The sequence below is a fragment of the Diabrotica virgifera genome, chromosome 1 (assembly GCF_917563875.1).
Source record: "Diabrotica virgifera virgifera chromosome 1, PGI_DIABVI_V3a".
Classification (NCBI taxonomy): Eukaryota; Metazoa; Arthropoda; class Insecta; order Coleoptera; family Chrysomelidae; genus Diabrotica; species Diabrotica virgifera.
Genome location: NC_065443.1, coordinates 313282049 through 313305006, shown reverse-complemented (window position 1 = coordinate 313305006; position 22958 = coordinate 313282049). Strand labels below are relative to the sequence as shown.

Here is a 22958-nt window from a genome sequence, read left to right as displayed (position 1 = left end):
TGGATAAAGTACGACATGAACAATTAATGAATGTCCTGAAACAAAAGAAGATAGACTACAATGACCTCAGGATCATATCTAATTTATACTATAAGCAGCGAGCAACTATAAGAGTACGTGTTAACGAGCAGCTGTCAGAGGAAAATGAAACTAGACTTGGGGTGAGACACGGATGCGTATTGTTGCCAGTTCTCGTTAATGCCTACTCGAAAGAGATCCTAAACCTTGATGATCTCTTTTCGGGGAACCAATATGGCCATATATGAAGCATTTTAAGATATGGACGTTAAAGGTTAAAGGTACTTCACACGGTGAAGGAGGTAGTTATCAAATTTAACGAAGGCAATTCTAGCCATTGCTTTTCTCATCTTCACTTCCAGGTTACAATTATTCCACTTGCTATTAAATGTCTCTCCAATGTATTTAAATATTTCAACCTGTTCAAGAGCTGTTCTACTATTTATATTCAACTGAGTTCCCCCGTCAGTTTGCCTGATGATTACCATTTTTGCTATACTTAGTTCGTTTTATACTTCTAATAATTCAGAGAAGAAAACTGAGATATATGGGATATGTGATGAGAGGAGATAAATATCTAATATTCCCAGTCATTATCCAAGTCATTATGCAAGGATATTATTAGTCTTTGCGGATGACGTGGACACAATTGCACAATCCACCAGAGATGCAAAAGAAAGACTTCTGAACGCCACATTCTGGGAAAGGACTGATGGAAAAAGGTCAGTTGGTCGCCCAAGAAAAAGATGGAAGGACGCAGTACCCAGTGATCTACGCAAAATGGGAGTACAGCAATGGGAAATAGCTGCCCAGGACCGACAACAATGGAGGGAAATAGTAAACGCGGCCAAGACTCACATAGAGTTGTAGAGCCAAATGATGATGATAATGATGATTATGTAAGGAAAAATCCAGGGAAAAAGATCCATAAGAAGGAAACGTAACTCATGGCTGAAAAATCGTGGGGGTATGGGAATGGTTAGGTTGTAATAACAACGAACTATTTAGACCCGTGGTCTCAAAAGTAAAAATTGCCAACTAATAATCTGATAATTTCCAACCTTCTAAGCGGGGAAGGCACCTAGAGAAGAAACCTAGTTTGTTTTTGCTCTGTTGTTGTGTAGCCTGTAATTATCTTCCACTTCATTTATGATATTCACTAAATTTTACAGTCCTTTTCTGTTGTTCGCTATTATGGTCGTATCGTCAGCATATCTTAATTATTGTTAATAGGAAGATAATTAATTTTAATGCTTTTTTCGTTGTGTTGTGCAAGATGAAATATGTTTTCTACATAAATATTGAATATGGATGGGGGAAAGAGTAGGTACAACGAGGGCCATCTTTCATCTATTAGAGGCCTTGGGCACATTAGGAAATGTGGCTCCTGGCCTATAATAAAGCACTATTTTGTAAGAATAGAAAAATAACATAGATAGATATGCAAAGTGTTAGCTTTATTTTTATTCCTATACACTTACATTAGATATTATGTATTATGAATAGATAATTAAAATAATGTAATAAACATAAAGTAATTAGCATCCACGATTAGTCCATTATCAGTACCTTTCTATTCTGATTGAAGAGGCACCTTTCTAGATTTAAGTTGAGCAGAATCGTTAATCCAATCTTCAAAATCTATGTTTTCGAGCATATCACATTCTATCTACATTAGCATCAAACTGTTTAATCTCTTAGGCCTGGATCCCGCGTACTAAAAAAGTTTCTTATTAGTAAGCTGAAAATTTGTTAATAGCTTAATGGTGTCTAGTCGGACAAACTTTGATGTACGGGAACACGGGAACAGGGAAAGTTTTAATTGTGGAACTTGATTGTGGAACTTGTCATTGTGACAAGTTTATGATTGTGAAAACTAGCAGGTTAGTCCAGAAAGCCATTGCGCATCCGCTAGGGAAAATATTCCGATTTGGATTTTTGCACAATCTTTCTCAAAAAGGACCCCTTTTAACAAATTTGCATGTTGCCAGGACAAAAGTGGGTCAAAAATTTTTTAAACGGTTTTTTCTTGTTTTTTTCTTAAAATTATTTTTCTTGCATTAAACAAAGATTTTTTAGGTTTTTTGGATCATTCCAAACAGAAAAGGTCTTTAGTGACTTTTCTCTAAAGTTAATAGTTTTTGACATATAAGTGCTTAAAAATTGAAAAATTGCGAAATCGGCCATATTTAACCTTCAAAAACTATGTGAAAAACTGAAAATTTGAATGTTGCCAAGGTAGGTAGATATTCTTTGAACATCGATTGATGAAATCCCGAAGAGTTTTTTGCAATTCAATATTCAAAACTACTTTGTTTTTTAATTGCTATTTTCTACCTAACTATTTTCCACCGTTGCATGTGTATAGAGTATGGTGCAAATGAAAGGAATAAATTCGCTATTTCATAAACTGGCGATTTTAAGGAAAAATCCCGAAACAAGTCGATTTTTATTTTATGATATTGTGGCATATATGGTATACTAGTGACGTCATCCATCTGGGTGTGATGACATAATCGATGATTTTTTTAAATGAGAATAGGGGTCGTGTGCTAGCTCATTTGAAAGGTTCTTCAATTCTCTATTGAGTAATATAAACATTTATATAATTATTTATACAGGGTGTCCAAAAAATTTTTATTAAATTAAATTATTTGACAAAAAAGAAGTAGAAGGACACTCTGTATAAATAATTATGTAAATGTTTATATTACTGAATAGAGAATTGAAGAACCTTTCAAATGAGCTAGCACACAACCCCTATTCTGCTTTAAAAAATTCATCGATTACGTCATCACGCCGAGATGGATGACGTCACTAGTATACCTTATATGCCACAATATCATAAGTTAAAAATAAAAATCGACCTGTTTCGGGTTTTTTTCTTAAAATCGCCGGTTTACTAAATAACGAATTTGTTCCTTTCATTTGCACCATACTGTCGGTATAAAATAGTGTCGCGCACGCTTGAGTAGCAATTAAAAAACAAAGTAGTTTTCAATATTGAATTGCAAAAAACTCTTCGGGATTTCATCAATCGATGTTTAAAGAATATCTGCCTACCTTGGCAACATTCAAATTTTCAGTTTTTTACATAGTTTTTGAGGGTTAAAATGGCCGATTTCGCAATTTTTCAATTTTTAATCGCTTATATTATGTCAAAAACTATCAACTTTAGAGAAATGTCACTAAAGACCTTTTCTGTTTGGAATGATCCAAAAAACCTAAAGAAACTTTGTTCCATGCAAAAAAAATAATTTTAGGAAAAATGAAAAAAAAACGTTTAAAAAATTTTTGACCCACTTTTAGTCCTGGCAACATGCAAATTTGTTAAAAGGGGTATTTTTTGAGTAAGTTTTTGCAAAAAATCTGAATCGGAATATTTTCCCAGCAGATGCGCAGTGGCTTTCTGGACTAGGTTGTTTTTAAGTTTATTCAATAGTAAACATTATGTAATATATGAAAACATGTTTGTCCGACAAATATCTTGGGCATTTGAATAATTCCGACGAGTAGAACATGCCAAATGACAGAAATTATGTTGCTGATAAATAGCAGTCTGACTATGCATGAGAGTTTAATGAAAGGGTAACAAATCAATTGGAAGTTCTGTCCGACAAAATACATGGGACGTTTTCGTTGTCTGACGTTCGAAACTTGTAACCTGTTCCACAATTACAACTTCCCCTGTTCCCCACTGCAGGTTGTTACCATCCTGCTCAAAAATATTCTTCCATGCCATTTCTACATTAGGAAAGACGTCTTCAAGTTTGTTCTCTGTTAAAAGATGATATATTCCCAGAATACTATAGTCCTGTCGCCAGGGGGGGTACAACGGCCTTCTTAATTCAGATGGACTTACCCAAGTTTTTTTTTTATGTATTTTGGCCCGTAGAACACGAATTTTTTGGGTAACAGTTGATCCGGATGTCGATAAGATTGTTATAAACAAAGAAGTTGAGGAATTACATAACAGCGATTTCTCGCAAAACAAAACATTTTTTTGTATTTTTTGGGCCATTCTAACCAAAAAATGTTTCTACAAGTTTTTTCGTAGGATGCATAGTTTTCGAGATAAACGCGGTTGAACTTTCAAAAAATCGAAAAATTGCAATTTTTGAACCCGAATAACTTTTGATCGAAAAATAAAATAGCAATTCTGCTTACCGCCTTTAAAAGTTTGAGTCAAATTATATCTGTTTTGGATATTTGCATTGCTACAAATTTATTTTTTGATTGTTAAAAAAAGCTATAAACACATAGTGTTTCCCGTGCCTAATACATGCGTTTTAATGCATGCTACGTAGAAATAGCCTCGCTTGCACTTTTACCTCTTCTACCTACTCGTTCGATTTTAAATGAGAAATCATTAAAAACATCACTCAAGCACTAGGTGTTTATAGCTTTTTTTAACAATAAAATAATAAATTTTTAGCAATACAAATAATTAAAACCGATATAATTTGACTTGAACTTTCAAATGCGGTAAGCAGAATTGCTATTTAATTTTTTTAATCAAAAGTTATTCGGGTTCAAAAGTTGCAATTTTTCGATTTTTTGAAAGTTCAACCGCGTTTATCTCGAAAACTATGCATCCTACGAAAAAATTTGTAGGAACATTTTTTTGTTAGAATGGCCCAAAAAATACAAAAAAATGTTTTGTTTTGCGAGAAATCGCTGTTATGTGATTCCTCAACTTCTTGGTTTATAACAACCTTATCGACATCCGGATCAACTGTTACCCAAAAAATTCGTGTTCTACAGGTCCAAATACATAAAAAAAACTTGGGTAAGTCCATCTGAATACAGGAGGCCGTTGTACCCCCCCTGGCGACAGGACTACTATTAGTTTCTTCATTTTTACTTTGATCCATTTTCAAGTATTCTGCTAAATGCCGACATTCCATTTCTAACTCTTTCCCGTTTACTTCTTCATAATAGATTTCAGCAAATTATTTGCAAGTTTGTATCAACTAATCGGAATTCAGAGTTACAAGCGAAAAAAGAATCCAAAGCGTTGACTAATGTTCTTATACGAACTTAATCGCAGTTTTACATGAACGTCCAGGGTATAAATTATAGGGATAAAGGTTTCGATTCTGAATCTTTCTTTTCAATTTAGTTGGGCTGATGGTGTAGAGCCATCAAAATAGTCTGGCGTGAGCTTAGATTCCGGGTATTTTTCTTTAGCGGACGATTCGAAGTAAGGAACATTTCGAAACAACAGCCCTGCCATCATCAAATCTCAAACCCACCTGCTGGTTACGGTACGTTGATGACACTTTTTTCATTTGGCCCCATGGTAAAGATATATTAGATCTCTTTCTCTCCCATCTGAATGGAATACATCCCAGTATTGAATTCACGAAGTTGAATCTGAAGCATCTTTGCCATTCCTTGATCTCCTTATTCAGAAACGGCCACCTCACAGTTTTTCCTATTCCGTGTACCGAAAACCCACCCATACAAATCGTTACCTTAATGCTATGCCACATCATCTCCCCGTATAACTCAATTCCGTTATCAGCACTCTTGTTTCCCGTTTCATAAGATGACGATAGTCACAGACCATCCGGAATCAATTCAATAAAGCAAACAGTCTTACAAAACGGTTACCACAAAACACAAACCAATAGGAGCATTCAAAAATATCTAAACCCCATTCCATCCAATAAAGAAAACTTGCCGCCCGATCAACCCAAAATCTTTCTCTCTGTTATCAAAGGTATCACTGACAATATCAGTAGAACTCTCTAAATATCACCCCTCTAAATATCAAAACCATCTTCACTACTCACTCCAAGTTGTCCAATCTCGCCAGATCCGTAAAAGACCAAATCCCCAATGAAGACCATGGTGTCTACGAGATACATTGTTCCCGTTGCCCACAAACATACATAGGACGGACAAACCGACTAATCCAAATCCGTATTTACGAACATTCTATATCTGTAAAACATTCCGACACTACTTCAGCCCCAGCCCAACATCATATTCAGACAGGTCACAAAATAGATTTCGAGAAAGCAAAAACCAGCACTCCTGTCCGCTCCTTAAAATCGAGAATTATCTCTGAACCATCGAAATTGAAAATATAATTAAGATCTCGAAAAAGACAAACTTTGACTTGGCAAGTTTTTGCACCAAGCCTATAATTTTCCAGGATTTCAAAATTTTAAATTTTATCCAATTACGAAAATGACACCGATAAGTAGAGAAGGTCACAGATAATTTGCCTTACAAATAATTATTATACAAACTTTTAACTATTCAAACTAAAAAACTAAGAAACTATTATTTATTTAAATACCTTTACAAAAATATTTTGCTACTAGGCTCTTTCTTTGGAATCTTCATATTGGCTTACCTGTATGTAACGATTATGGAAAAGTATTAGATCTATTTTTTTAAAGTTCATCAAAAGTTGACCGATTATGGGATTGATATATTACTTGAACTAAAAATAAACGTATATTGGAAACACAAGTTTGTTGTTGGATATAGTAAAAGGTAAAACAAATTTTTTTTAATAATGGCTTTCACTTAGCTAATTAGCCAGTCTATTTGTGTTTTGAGACGACTTAACGCCTTTGAAATGTGGACCTATAGAAGAATTATGAGGGTTTACTGGGTAGTTAGAGTTACAAACAACCAAGTAGGGGAGAAGGGGGCTAGTTGTAAGAATTTTCATATAATCAAATATATCTTGACAGCGATTTTCCCAATTATCATTAATTAAACACTAAACGCTAGTTTAACTCTTTCTGAATAAAATTGAACTGAAGAAAAGTTAAAAAGACTGGTATTTTTTAATCAACTAGGATTTTACCAAAAACAGTGCATTGTTACAACTTACCCCGCGCTTGGGGCTAGTTGTAACACCTAATGGGGCATGTTGTAACAGTAGGAATATTCGAATTTTTTGGTATATTTCGAAGAAAATTCCAACGTTGGTTCTGTTGAAAGATGTTGCTCGATTTAATAACGTGGCTTTCGGTGTTCTTAAATATAATTGTAGATTTCTACGCATAAAATTTTGGACCCAATCTGGACTAACTGTATAATTTTGATGCCGAGAAAAAGGAAATTGCTTAGCACTGAGTTTCACGGCACATTGGTAAGCCAGTTTTCGCATCTTCATTGGAATTAGTCCAAAATATATTTCGGCGCCCTTCAGAAATTTAGTAAGATTCAGAGCAAGTTGTAACATGTTACAACAAGCCCCAACGTTTTGTTACAACAAACCCCGTAGCACACTTTTGTATATTTATTAAAATAACTGTAAAAATAACTTCCTAATCTTAAAATTGTTAAGCAACATCAAAGTATAACTAAATTTAGAAAAGAAATGAACACCGAAAGTTTTATTTCCTTTTAAAACAACACCCGTGTTGAGCTGGCCCCCCCCCCCCACTTGCAAAAATCAAAAAACAAATAACCCTGATATATGAGCTATTTATGAGCTCTCATATTCCGCAAACTAAAAATTTTGAGCTCGTTCCACTGAGCAGGAATTTGATACTTTAGTGGGGGGGGGGGGCTGACTCAGCTCCCCCCCACTACTTAAAAATAGGAATATTGAATCGGTTTTTGCGGCAGAATTATGAGCTATTTATGAGCTCTTGAAATTATATAGTTACGATTTTTGAGCTCATCCCCTTCACCCCCAAACAACCCTTTAATTGATTTAACTTACGAGAAAAATGCTGAGAAAACTTAAAATATATCGTATTGCGGATATAATTCCTATAGCTTATATACTCTAAGAATAAACTATTAAATCACGTGCATTTCGATTATTGAGCTACAACCCCTTCGCAAGAGAACCACCCTATCTTCCCGGCTTAAGATAAAGTTGTACTTAAAATGCATTAAACTAATTATTTGGCGACTATATATCATTGAATAATTTATAAGCTTCCAAATTACGCGCATTTAAATCAGTAAATTGCAATTTATTTTGTATAGTGCAGTCACTGAAAGTAAAAATTAACGATTACCTTCAATTTCGGTGAACCTTCATCGATTTTCACGAAAATTGGTCAGTGGTTAGAGGATACCTCAAGAAACAAAGGTGACATGGTACCACCTTGCGCCTTTACCCTGAGGGTGGATACCGCCCCTTCTCGGGGGGAGGGGGGAAATTATTTTATAAAAAATAACTGCACAAATCTATAAAAGAACAAATTATAAGCAACATTTATTATATAATGTTATTAAAATAAGTCAATACTTTTTAAGTTATTAAAGATAAAAACTTTAATTATTCGTGAAAAAAATGCATGTTTTGAAGCGGTTTTTCGTAAATCACTGAAAAACTGTAAGTTTTTACAAAAAAGTTAATAGTAGTTTAATTCGTATAGCCTATATTCTAAGAATATACTCTTAAATCACGCGCCTTTCGATTATAGAGCTACAACCCCTTCGCAAGAAAACCATCCCATATTCCCGGCTTAAGAAAGAGTTGTACTTAAAATAATTTAAATTAATTATTTGGCAACTACATATCGTTTAATAATTTCTGAGCTTGCAAAATATACGCATCTCAATTATTGAATCGCCATTTTCTTTCTATAGTGCAGTCACTAAAGGTAAAAATCAACTATGACCTTCGATTTCGGTAATTCTCCATTCATTTTCACGAATTAACAATAACTAACCACTGTGGGTTTTAACCTGGGGCATATGTCACCCCTTCTCGGGGGTGAAAATTACTTTATTAAAAATAGCCCCACAAATCGAGAGAGGGACAAATTGTAAGCAAAATTTGTTATAATTTGTGATTAAAATAAATCAATACTTTTTGAGTTATTAAAGATCAAATATTTTAATTTTTGTGAAAGAAAATGCATGCTTTAAAGCGATTTTTCATAAATAACTCAAAAACTGTAAGTTTTTACAAAAAAGTCTTCATCATTAAAATTGAAGCTAATAAAAAATATAATAAATTGCTTACTTGAAAAACCCTTTAATGTTAATTTAAAGTAAGTTATTGATAATTAAACGTATATTTTTTTCTGTGACTGTTCAAATCTAAGGATTCAAGCTTAAATAACGGGAAAGAGATGCATTTTATAACACTTAGGTACTAAATACTTGTCAAAGTACTTAGAAATACCTATCAAAAATGAGCTCCAGAAAAAGTTGATAGCATCAAAATCCGCTCACCAATTTTCATGAAAATGAATGGAGATTTACTGAAATCGAAGGTCATAGTTGATTTTTACCTTCAGTGTCTGCACCATAGAAAGAAAATGACAAATAAATAAGTGAGATGCGTATATTTTGCGAGCTCATAAATTTCTAAACGATATCTAGTCGCTAAATAATTAATTTAAATTATTTTAAGTACAACTCTCAAGCCGGGAATATGGGATGGTTTTCTTGCGAAGGGGTTGTAGCTCAATAAATCGAAAGGCTCGTGATTTAAGAGTATATTCTTAGAATATAGGCTATACGAATTAAACTACCATTAACTTTTTTGTAAAAACTGACAGTTTTTCAGTGATTTACGAAAAACCGCTTCATAACATGCATTTTGTTCACTAATAATTAAAATTTTTGATCTTTAATAACCTAAAAAGTATTGACTTATTTTATTAACTTTATATAATAAATTTTGCTTTTAATTTGTTCTTTTATTGATTTGTGCAGTTATTTTTAATAAAATAATTTTCACCCCCGAAAAGGGGCGGTATCCACCCTCAGAGTAAAGGCGCAAGGTGGTACCATGTCACCTTTGTTTCTTGACGTATCCTCTAACCACTGACCAATTTTCGTGAAAATCGATGAAGGTTCACCGAAATTGAAGGTAATCGTTGATTTTTACCTTCAGTGACTGCACTATACAAAATGAATTGCAATTTACTGATCTAAATGCGCGTAATTTGGAAGCTTATAAATTATTCCATGATACATAGTCGCCAAATAATTAGTTTAATGCATTTTAAGTACAACTCTCTCTTAAGCCGGGAAGATAGGGTGGTTTTCTTGCGAAGGGGTTGTAGCTCAATAATCGAAATGCACGTGATTTAATAGTTTATTCTTAGAGTATATAAGCTATAGGAATTATATCCGCAATACGATATATTTTAAGTTTTCTCAGCATTTTTTCTTAAGTTAAATCAATTAAAGGGTTGTTTGGGGGTGAAGGGGATGAGCTCAAAAATCGTAACTATATAATTTCAAGAGCTCATAAATAGCTCATAATTCTGCCGCAAAAACCGATTCCATATTCCTATTTTTAAGTAGTGGGTGGGGGGGCTGACTCAGCCCCCCCACTAAAGTATCAAATTCCTGCTCAGTGGAACGAGCTCAAAATTTTTAGTTTGCGGAATATGAGAGCTCATAAATAGCTCATAAATCAGGGCTATTTGTTTTTTGATTTTTGCAAGTGGGGGGGGGGGCAGCTCAATACGGGTTAAAACAACAGCGATAACCAAAATTTTATGAGTGTCAAATTTTATATTACCTCATCCAAATGAAGCACGTACACAAGACTACTATTTGCAACTATCAGAGGATGACTGGCTAGACAGTCTCATTTGCAGGGCGATAAGAGAATAAGATTGAGTCAGCTAAATTAGTTAAAAATGGTTAAATAACCTATTATGAAAAAGCCGTGTTACTACTTACCCCTGTTACAATAAGCCCCTTGTTCCCCTACTGAGAAGAATAGGTAAAGGGAAGGAAGTTGAACTTACAATTAAAGAAAGAAATCTACAGTCTCTCGGACATGTGATGCGGGGCGAGAAGTATGGCATCCCCTGCGACTCATAATGCAAGGAAAGATAGATGGCAGAAGAAGCATCGGAAGAAGACGAATTTTATGGCTGAAGAACTTGAGAGCATGGTTTGGATGCAGCTCAAAACAACTATCTAGAGCTACTGCCTCAAAAATTAAAATAGCTATGATGATTGTCAATCCCCGTAGCGGAGATCGCACCCGAAGACGAAGATTTGTGTTTTGTGTGGCATATTTACAATTTTTAATTAAATTTTCTAAGCCTACATTTTTTTAGTTTTTTATGACATATGTTCAATGTTTAATTTTATTACCTAAGCCTCAATTTTATTACTTAAGTTAGTGATTTTCGAGCCATCAACTTAATGAGCCCTATTTTAAAATTATTTCTAAAAATTATACATCAAAGGATATGTAGACTGTGCGAAGAGAAAATCAGCCGTACACAGTTAGGTTTTCGGAATGCTGTGGGTACGAGAGAGGCTCTCTTTAGTACAAATAGTGCTATTTCTACGATGTAGAGACCTATTATAAATTGCGATATTTATGAATGCTTCATTGATTACGATAAAGCATTCGATACAGTATACAGTAAAGCACGACAAGCTGATGAAGATATTAACAAATATTGGAATAGACACCTGTGATTTAAGAATTATTAGCAATATGTAGTGAAATCAAACATCATCTACCCGGACAAAGGCAGGAGAATTCGACGATACCAAAATCAAACATGTTGAACGTCAGGGATGTATACTATCACCACTGCTGTTTAACACATACTCTGAGGAAATCTTTCAAGAAACAGTAGATGATGTTGCAGCCGGAATTCGAATTAGCTGAGAATGTATCAATGACATAAGATACGCGGATGACACGGTGATATTCGCTGACAGTTCTGAAGCCCTGCAGGAGTTAATGGATAGCAAAAAAGCAGTAGTAAAACTGAAAGCAATTCTCTGCAAGAAAGACCGTACATTAGAACTGAAAGTAAGACCCAAACCAGACAGGCCACTCTGCAGCGCTACTCTGTGGATCCACAAAGCAGCTTCTGATGATTTACCGTGGGTTCTTATGTAAAGTGGACATCGCACCCCAGACGAGCGACTGTGGCCAGCCACAGTCGCCAAGGCTCACTGCTAGTGGCATCCACTAGTGGCAAACGACCACTTTTTTAGTTGCCGCAGATGTTTACGAGAATTTATAGGGTAAGCACCTAAAATGGATTTCGATTCGGAACGGTTTTTGATTGAAGTGCAAAACAAACTGGATATATGTGAAGCAAGAACCCGAGGGCATATTTATAGGGCATTAAAAGGATATATTGGCCAAACTTTTCACCGAATGCATTTACCAAGGAAAAACTCCTTCCCAATGGAACAATGCAGTCATTATTTTATTGCACAAGAAAGGTGACATAACAGATCTAAAAAACTACCGTCCTATCAGTCTCCTATCACACATATATAAACTTTTCACAAAAATTATCAAAAAAGACTGGAGGCTATGGTAGACTTCTATCAGCCTAGAGAACAAGCTGGGTTTAGATCCGGATATAGTACTAACGACCACTTATTGGTAATAAAAAAACTTGATAGAGAAGTCGGCAAAATATAACAAACTATTGGCACTGATATTCGTGGACTACGAGAAAGCGTTCGATATCATAAACCAGCAGAAAATGTTAAAAGCATTGACAGAATGCCGAATAGACCATCGTTACACTAACATGATAAAACATATCTACCACAATGCAACGGCTAGCGTAAGACTCTCTGATCAACAAACTAATAAATTCTGTATGCAGCGAGGAGTACGGCAAGGAGACACCATCTCACCAGAGCCGTTCACAACCCTTTTAGAACACACTTTTAAAAAGGCAGATCTGAACGAATATGGTATCAATATAAATGGAGGGAAGCTCAGTCATTTGAGATTCGCAGACGACATCGTCCTTATAGCCGACCGTATGGATGATGCAATAATAATGTTGAAACAAGTTATATCAGGCTTCCTTAGAGGTCGGACTAAAGATTAATATCAACAAGACGCAAATAATGACTAATCTGGTGCTAAATCGTAATATTGTTGTTGATGTAATGGATATTGAGCAGCCTGCATCTTATAAGTACTTGGGACATGGAATTCGATTGGGAAGAGATAACCAGACGTGCGAGCTCCCACGTCGCATAGGATTAGCTTGGGCAGAGTTTGGTAAACTGAGCTATGTATTTAAATCGTGTTTACCCATATGCCTGAAAAGGAACATCTTTGACCAGTGTGTATGGACCAGAGGGCTATGGAGCGCCAGATGTTGGGTGTTTCCCTGAGGGATCGAATCCCAAACGAAGAAATACGTCGTAGAACAAAAACAACGGGCGCCGTCGAAAGAATCGCGTCGCTCAAGTGGAATTGGGCAGGACACGTCACCAGATTGTCAGACAACCGATGGACAAAACGTATTGTCGAGTGGAGACAACGAAAAGAAGCACTACGGAGCAGAGGACGACCACCAACCAGATGGGTTGACGATCTGAAGCGTATTGTCGGCAACTGGATACAAGCCGCACAAAACAGAGAAAGATGGAAAGAGCTGAGGGAGACCTATGCCCAGCAGTGGACGAGTATGGGTTGATGATGATGATGATGATGAAAAGGAAAAGCGTGGGACGTCATCTTTGAATTATTTGTTTCTGATTTTAAAGAAGGTAGCCCTATCGAAAGAATAAATCCCATAAGCAATGTTTTCTCTATTTATATTTACATTTTATTATACATTGGATGCATTTGAACTGAACAAAACAGATACTAGCAATCTTTTTTGTTTATTTATGTTAAATAGTGGGTCCCATCCAAGGTCAAAAAAGGTTTTATTGTTTCTTGTTAAAAAAAAACAATAAGATATCCATTAAAAGGGGGTTGCAAGCTAACATGTTTTTCACTTTCACTCAGTTGTCAGATTGTATCAAACTATTTTACGCCTGTAGGATACCAGATGTACTGGTTGATTTTTTATGTGCTTCTTTCTGTGATATAGCTGTTTTTGTCTGGTTCTTCTTAATTCCATTTATGGAGTTTATTGGTATTTTTTCAAAAGCGTTGAAATTTTATAAAATATTTAAAACTATGGACATTACAAACACTGATTTTGACGAACACACTTTTTTTAAAAAATATTAGCCGGCAAGTTTTTAATCATTTGATTAAACTTATTGTTTTTTCTCACCCATTACATTAAACGCCGCACCCTTCCAAACGATCCACTTCGCAGCGTAGTCGCCGGCGCTAGAAAATCGCACGTTTCAGCCACTCTGTGGATCCACAGAGTAGCGCTGCAGAGTGGCCCGTCTGGTTTAGCCCTTAGAGCTCTGAGATGCTACGTGTTGTCGGTATAGGTCTGGATCATGCGTATGAAATATAAGTTGATTAATAGCAAGCTGAAAATTTGTTAAAAGCTTAAGGGTGTCTAGTCGGATAAACTTTGATATATGGGAACATTGGAACAGGGGCAGTTTTAATTGTGGAACAGGTTAAAAATTTGGAACGGTCAGACCACGAAAACGGCACATTTATTTTGTCCGACAGAACAGACTTAAACTCTCCGAACAGAGATCACCTGTCATAATTCCTGTCATTTGACGCATTCTACATGTTCCACTCATTAAAACGCTCATTTGGTGATAAATAGCAGTCTGATTTTTGCATGAGAGTTTAATCTCTGTTCGGAGAGGTTAAAGTAAAAGTCTGTTCTGTCGGACAAAATACATGTGCCGTTTTCGTGGTCTGACCGTTCCAAATTTTTAACCTGTTCCACAATAATTAAAACTTCCCCTGTTCCACTGTTCCCATATATCAAAGTTTGTCCGACTAGACACCCTTAAGCTATTAACAAATTTTCAGCTTGCTATTAATCAACTTTTTTTTCATACGCGGGATCCAGACATAGTACTGCAATATGCACTTGATAGCTCGACATTGAAGCAAGAACACATACTTACGTTAATATTAAAATTCTAGATATCCCACGTTTAAACCATTTATTGTATTGTAATTGTGTATTAGTTGGGTACTAAATTATTGCAAAATAAATAATTTTAATCATTTTAAAAACAACTTAGCGGTTTAGTCAACTAATTATTTAGTTTATTTTTTCCGCTTATTACTCAACATCAAGTTCCTTATTTACAACAATTTTATTTGCTCATGGATACATTTTATTTTATTCTTCTTCTGTTCAGGTATTTCACACTGTAAATCTTTGCCTTAATTTGAACACAAGTAAAGGTTTTTTAGTTAGTGTTAGGCTGAACATCTGCAGATTTTGTTCTGATATGGGTATATACCTATAGTCTTAAAATAAGTATCCGGCAAATAATTACCATCAGAAATGACTTATCAAACACAGAATGTAACAGAAGAACAGGCCCAAGAGGCCTTAGGGTTGTTAAATAAGGATGTAGCTATTAAAAAGGGTAAGTTCAATTTTTTCAATAATTTACCCCGCGTTCAGTACTAAATAATATCTTCTACTGACCGATGAAGAAAAAACTACATTTATCTTTACTTCTATCATTTGTATTGCTTTACACAACGCATTTTTTATTCTAATTGTCCGGAATATAATTCAAAAAGTCAAATATTTATTTTTTATATACCAGCAAACGAGAAGTAAACTCAACCTTCCCAGGGACATATCTGAGCTTCTTAGGGACAATACAAAAATATCAACAATATCATATAGTTTTTAACGGAAATAGGAATAAAAGACATTTAATTGTATCACAAATTTTTCTGGTATACTCTTTGTTAGTACCTACATATGTATTTACTTAATATTACAATCTCTTTTTATTTTTAATATGTATTTTCCATTGTTGTCGTTTATAACTCCAGTGGTTCGGACGACATTAAATTAAAAAAATATATGTTGGCGATACAATTTTATATGCACCACGTCAGTAAAGTGACTCTTTATCGAACTAGTCTGTTACTCGCCTCGCCTAGGCGAGGCGAGTAACAGACTTGTTCGATAAAGAGTCACTTTACTGGCTTGGTACATAAATAACTATTATTCATTAACTTAAATAATTAATTATTAATAAATTTTCTACGCAAAAAAATTTAAGCAAACCTATAAACTCAGTTTCTTTTGCTGTTTTCAAACATCCAAATGGATTTTGGACATTTCAATATACAGGGTGTTGTTTCAAAGTCAAAATTACCTTATATTTTTTGTTAATACGAATCTGGATTTTTCTTGTGAAGATACTATTACTATTACTATATTAAAATCACAATAAAAATGCACTAGAAATAAATAAACGAAGACACGTTGAATGTTTCAAGGAGCACTCCCAAATCATGATTTACAAAGTTTATAGTACATTGTAAATCATGATCACAATTACTCTAATTCTTCATTAAACATAATTACTTCTTAACCATTTGAATATAACAGGGATGACCAAGTTCCTTGATAGTCTGAGCCATTTTTCCAAATTTGAAATGTTTCGAGAGCCGCATTTAAACAATTATCTAAAAAGTGTACAGATGGTAGGTATTAAATTTTTCTCTCACTGTTTGCATTTCACGAATTTTAAAGTGAAATAAAATGGTTAACATCGTTGTATCAAATATTCAAATAATTCTACAAGCAGCCTTTGCTAATTCAAAATACTTCAATTCTTCATTATCCTTGCATCTTTTTCTGGGACTGCCTACTTATCTTCTATCGTCTTTCAAAAAACACCGTCTTTATCACTCTATCCTTCTGATTTACCACATGAACTGCCCATCTTTTCTTAGCGAATAATTAGCTATACAGTCTTAATTTAGATTGTTTTTTAGCTGCTTAGATCTTAATAATGATGGCATGGAGTATAATGGTTTATTCCACGCAACTATCCTTGGTGAGACCTCTTTTTAGATGAGCACATTAGAATCAAAAACTGCTAAATCCTAAATTTTTCGTTCTGCTAAATCCAAACTAAGTAGAAGTTTCTGAAGATGTGGGCGTGCAGAAAAATTACAAATTAGTATGCCATTTTATGATATTTATTGATGCCCCTTTGATTTAAAAATACCGGATACTTTTTGGAAAATTTACATTTTTAATGTTCTTGACAAAATTTCAACACATGGATCTATAGCAGGTTTTGATTCTATAGGCCTCAGATGTAGTTGTCATGTGTGATTACCGCCATATATTTAAACTCGTTTTTTTACCAATTCCAAATTGTTGTCATTAATAGTAATGTTCTGCCTAACTCCTTGGTCTTGGATTTTTGGTTATTAGCATGTATTTAGTCTTCTCTTCATTTATTTGAAGGCCCAGACTACCTGTTTTCTCCTAGAGTTGTGAAAACAACCCTCTCACTTCTCCTGTGTAGATTGGGTGACTGGACCTATATCATCAGCAAATGACAACAATAGTTTTGATCCTAGATTCGCAAATCCTCCTGTCAGCTCAGATGATATTTTACTTACTACATATTCTAAGGCCAAATTGAATAGCAATAGTGATAAGGGGTCTCCTTGTCCAAGTCCTGATGTTACACTTAGTCTTTTATATTTGTTGTCAGTAATTTAAGACATTTTGAAAAACAAAAATTAAAAGTAAATCAGGTCCATTTATTGGGAGCCATAAATAATCCTTCAAAGAGCCACATGTGGCTCGCGAGACACAGTTTGGCCATCCCTGGAATATAATTTTAAAATTAATGTCATTGGATTGTATGAAAATTTAAACCAAAATATTTTAGTACCAACGATTGGAAAAAGACATTTGCAAGCCCTTATGCTTTGTCTCTTGCTATCTTGTTGTTATGCAGTCAGAACAGCATTGACTGTAGCCATAGTAGCCATGACCGATCCAAAATCCAACAGTAATAAAGATATACCGGTGAGTTATTTACTACAATAAATTTAAATTTCAAAACATTTCATCTATCCAAGGGCACTACAGTCCAAACCGGGCCTTCGCCTCCTTCAACAAGCTTCTCCAGTCATTTTGATTATTTACCGCTGTTCTTTTCCGTCTTTGAAAAATATTCAGGTATACTCACCAACAAGCACATATAAAGATGAAGATATTGAAAACTTCTACGAAGAAATAACACTCCCTATGAAAGAAAAGAAAACTAACTTGACGCTAATAATTGGAGACTTCAATGCCAAATTAGGGGGAAGAATAGATGAAGACGAACACAGAATAGGACAATATGGATACAGCGAACGAAATAATAGAGGACATACATTAAATAACTACTTGGAGGAGACAACTTTTTGCCATGAACTCGTTTTTTAACAAAAAACCGCAAAGAAAATGGACATGTATAAGTCCCAACGGTAATACTAAAAACGAAATAGATTACATCCTTACAACACAAAAAGCCATCATCAAAGATGTTACAGTACTGAACCGTTTCTCAACCGGCAGTGACCATAGACTTTTGTCAGAGCCAAACTCAGCATTAATAGCCAATTCGAAACAAAAAAGAATTTGGAAAATAGATCTAAACTAGATATGGGAAAACTTAAGAAAGCAAAAGGGGAATAGAAACAAAAAATATTGGAAAGTATACCGGTTACTAGAGATTTGGAAAACATAAATATCGATGAAATAAATCAGCTATTAACCGATACATTAGCAAAGGCGGGAAAAGAGGTAGCACAAACAAGGATAAAAAGGAAAACTATATTTCCCAGGAAACAAAAAACCTCATGAGCAAAAGAAAAACATTAATAGACCAAGATAAGAGAAACACAACAGATTACAAAGAGGTAAACAAAAATCAGAAGGAACATTAACGAAAGTCAAAGGAGAGTACAGGAAGAAAAAATAGAAAAAACCATTAAACAAAATAAAAATATGAAGTGCTTAAAACCACAGCTTGGAAGCATAAATATTAATAGCATAAAGAACAAAGAAGGCATAGAGACCAATAATATAGAAGAAATTATACAGAAAACACAAGAATATTATAAAACCCTGAACAATACAAAACAGAAACCAACACAAGAAATCCTTAAGCAACTACAAATAAAAATAAAAAATGTCAATTCCGACTTACAACCAGAAATCAGTAAGAATGAGATAAAAAGTGCACTCAAGGAGATGAAGAATAATAAATTGCCAGCAAAAGACGGGATAACTGTAGAAACGCTAAAAAATGGTGGGGAAAATAACTAGAGACGTTTTGTACATACTTATGAATAAAATTTTAATGACAAAACAAATACCCAACACTTGGAACCAAGCAGTCACACTGTTACTATTTAAGAAAGAAGATAAAAAGGATCTAAAGAATTACAGATCCATAACTTTACTAAATGTGATGTACAAACTATTAACCAAGATATTAACAAACATATTAACAACTAAATTAGATGGATACCAGGCAAGAGAACAAGCCGGATTTAGATAAAACTTCAGTACAAGTGACCACCTTTTAACGATGAAGATATTAATCGAAAAAGCTAACGAATATCATATCCCACTATACATGGCATTTATTGACCTCGAAAAAGTATTTGATATAGTGTGGAACACTGGACAGTAAAGAAGACTACAGATATACCGACTTAATTACAAATATATATATATATATATATATATATATATATATATATATATATATATATATATATATATATATATGTCTTCATATCAAGGCGAGATCCGTTTGTATCATAAGCTATACAAGATGAGATCCGTTTTGCAAGGCGAGATCCGATTTTGGATCTCACCTTGTATTCACGTGTATATAGTGACATCTCGATGTAACAATGGTTGGGGTACAAGGAAATCGATTTTTGTCTGGACCTCATTTTGCACCCCATTTGGTGAATTTTATATTGCAGTGGTTCCACTAAATCCGCTGTAGAGGGCAGCGCGCGCGATCTGTTGTGTATATGCTAAATATATATTTTGCAGACAACCCGAGATCCGGTAAATTTGGAAACATCGCAAATGAATTTCACGGTCAGCTCTCTCACTCGGCTTATGTCTAGCTTGAATAAGAATATTTACATTATTTAAGGGCTCTGTCCAGAAAGGCGATTGTCAAATATTTCGAGAACTAGACGTAATATCGAAAAAACTTTGGAATGCTTTTTTAATGGTTTTTCAAAATCTATATAGGTACTTATGCAATAGCAGGGTTCTTATTTTGCCTGCGAAAGCGGTGGGTGTAGCAACTTTGAATTTTCAACTGAAACCCTTTATTTTTAATTAAATTGTTGAAATTTAGAATTAAAAATACACAACTTTTGTTTGAATCGATAATAGCTTCTTTAATCCAGTCGGAAGAGCTTCAAAATAGTCGTTTTGATGACATTTTTAGGGTTTAGGGGTACCTCAGGTAGTTAGCTTAAAACCTAAGAAATAAATTTGAATAGTAACGGATGAAGCCAACACAGAGCCTATCGCAAATGTATACTTTTCATTGATGTTTATTGATAAACAAAGCTCCAATTATATTTTACTTCAACTCATTTTAAGGCTATTTCAATAAACTAATCGGTTCTTTTTTCAGTTTTTTTGTAAAATATTGTAACTTATAGACGAAAATTCTTAAAATCGGCTATTTTTCATTTAAATTGTCAATAAATAATTAAATTGGTCAGATTTACATAAATTTTGTTATTTCGTCCATATAGAAACTAAAACAATTGTTATGCAGTTACACTGAGTGTCATAAAAACCGTGTATTTTTACTCATTTCTTTGAGCTATTTCACGTAATATCGAGATATAAGTTGTATTTTTACATAAGTTATATTAACGTTAAACTGACTTAATTTATAGTTTTATAATTAACAATTAAGTAAAGCGAAATTTATAAAACCTTGTTTAAATTGTTTTACATGCTCTATAATGCGGTTATCTTAAATTTTATTTTGAATGTTTTTCTTCTTACTGGTAGACAAAAAATGGCAAAATGTGCATGTTTGACATCAAATTGTTGATAACCAACATAGTTACTACTCAAAATATTTAAAAAAAAACTAACCATCGGTATAACAGGTGGCCTGGCAACCAGATGCAGAACAGTACCCATACATGTTTTCCAATTTTTAGAACCTTCTTTAAGTGAAATTTAAAATCATTTACCACCAATAACTTACACCCATGTTTACTCATTACGAAATCTGTTACAAGAATTTCAGCGATTTCAGCCATTTTTTCAAAATTTATTTGGATTTTCTCTAGTAATCCTTCCAAAAGACAATACATAAATGATAAGTACCTTTTACAGCACCTTCAAGGAGGGTAATTTATACAGGTACATACCTGGAATTATTATATGGACCGTTCACTCTTGTTAGAGTATAGTTCGCTCAAATATGAGCTCTTCGTCCATTTCGCGCGGTAAATTAATCCGCTTTTCCTTTAGGTCGTAGTTCATAGGTTGTGATGTTTTTTTGCCTTCTCTACTATCTTCTTCCACTCTCTCCGGTCCTGAATCTTTTCTCTCCAGTTTGCAATTTCCATCTTTGATATATCGTCTAGCAGTTGATCCTCCCATCTTATTTTTGGTCTTACTCTTGGTCTATTTTTTACTGGTTTCCAGTTCATTATCTTCCTGATCAGTCCTTCTATCCCTCTCCTTTGTGTGTGCCCAAACCATCTGAGCCTTTGTGCTTTAATGAATTTTACTATATCTTCTCCTTTATTTATATTTATTATTTCATGGTTCATCAGCTTTCTATATTCCCTTGTTTCTATCTTTACTGGGCCATGTATTCTTCTCATAATTTTTCTCTCAATTATTCTTAACTTTTCTTCGTCTTTTTTCGTAAGGCACATTACTTCTGCTCCATAGGCTATCACTGATCTGATTGCTGCTGTGTATATTTTTGATTTTGTTTTTTTGCTCAGGTTTTTGTCCTTGAGTAGTCGGTGATATTTCCAATATACTCTATTACCTGCTTTAATTCTTTCGTTTATCTCTATACTCCTTCCGTTTTTGCCGTCCACCATCACCCCCAGGTATTTGAAGCAGTCTACTCTCTGGAATGTATTTTCACCTATCTTTATTTCTGCTATTCTGATGACATTGTCTCGTGTGCTTATAAGATATTTTGTTTTATTCTGATTGATTATTAATCCTCTCGTCTTTGCTTCTCTTATCAGGGTTAAAAGTGCCTCTTCTAGTCTTTTTTTTATCTCGTGCTACCAGTCCCAGGTCATCTGCATATTCTATGATCGGTGTTGAGCTTTGAATAATTGTCTTTTTCAGCCCTGTGTCCCTAATTACTCCTTCTAGAGCGATATTAAATAGTGTCGTTGACAGACTGTCTCCTTGTCTTACTTCAAGTTCTATTTTGATGTCATTGGTATCGCCCTCATTTGTTTTAACTTTTGCTGTTGAGTCTTTTATTGTCATTCTAGTTAGTCTTATTAATTTTGCCGGTATCTCCATTTTTTTCATTTCTTTTAATAATTGTTGTCTGTATATGCTGTCGAAGGCCTGTTGGAAGTCGATGAATAGTATGTGTAATTCTATGTCATGTTCATAGCTTTTTTCAATTGTTTGTGTCAGTACGTGTATTGCATCTATTGTTGATCTTCCTTTTCTAAAACCCTGTTGGTATGGTCCTATAATTTTTTCTGTGTATTGATTTAGTCGGTTTCTTATAATTGTGGTTATTATCTTATACGTTGTATTTAGTAGCATAATTGGTCTCTAGTTGCAGCACTTAGTTGGATCACCTTTCTTAAAGATTGGTGCGATGTGTCCGTTTTTCCATTCTATGGGCATGCTTTCGTCGTTCCAAATTGTAACCATTAACTTCTGCATTCGCTTCGTGAGCTCCTCTCCTCCGTTGATGATCAGTTCGTTGTTGATTTCATCTGGCCCTGGTGTTTTGTTTACTTTTAGTTGTTTTAATACCTCCATGAATTCCTGATAAGTAGGTGCGCCTTCCTCTTCATCTCTGTCATCTCTTATATCTTCATCCTCTGAATATGCCTTGTTGTCGTTTTTGTATAGGTCCGTGAAATGTTTTTCCCAATCTTTTTTGTTTATTTTTGTGGCAGATTTTTTAGTACTGTATTGTTGTTTTATCTACTCGAACAATTTCTTGTTGTCTTTATTATTCGTTTCTAATTCTTGCATTTGTTCAGAGATCCATGTGTTCTTCTTTCTTCTATAGAGTTTCATTGCTTCTTGTTTTCCTTTTCTATATTAATC

At 34.3% G+C, this 22958-nt stretch overlaps 1 protein-coding gene across 2 annotated transcripts in view; it reads left to right on the top strand.

Moving 5' to 3' along the window:
- The first annotated feature begins 6323 nt into the window (after positions 1-6323).
- Positions 6324-22958, top strand: part of LOC114337158 (putative inorganic phosphate cotransporter) — a 53496-nt gene continuing 36861 nt past the window's right edge. Inside the window, exons 1-3 of one of the 2 annotated variants that reach the window (XR_007698565.1) lie at positions 6324-6528; positions 15001-15234; positions 17524-17663. Coding sequence is in view for 1 of the 2 variants with exons in the window: in XM_050653072.1 (XP_050509029.1) it covers positions 15150-15234; positions 17524-17663 (225 nt within the window). In the remaining variant the exon portion in view is untranslated. The remainder of the gene's footprint in view (positions 6529-15000; positions 15235-17523; positions 17664-22958) is intronic. The other variant, XM_050653072.1, reaches the window with a different exon arrangement.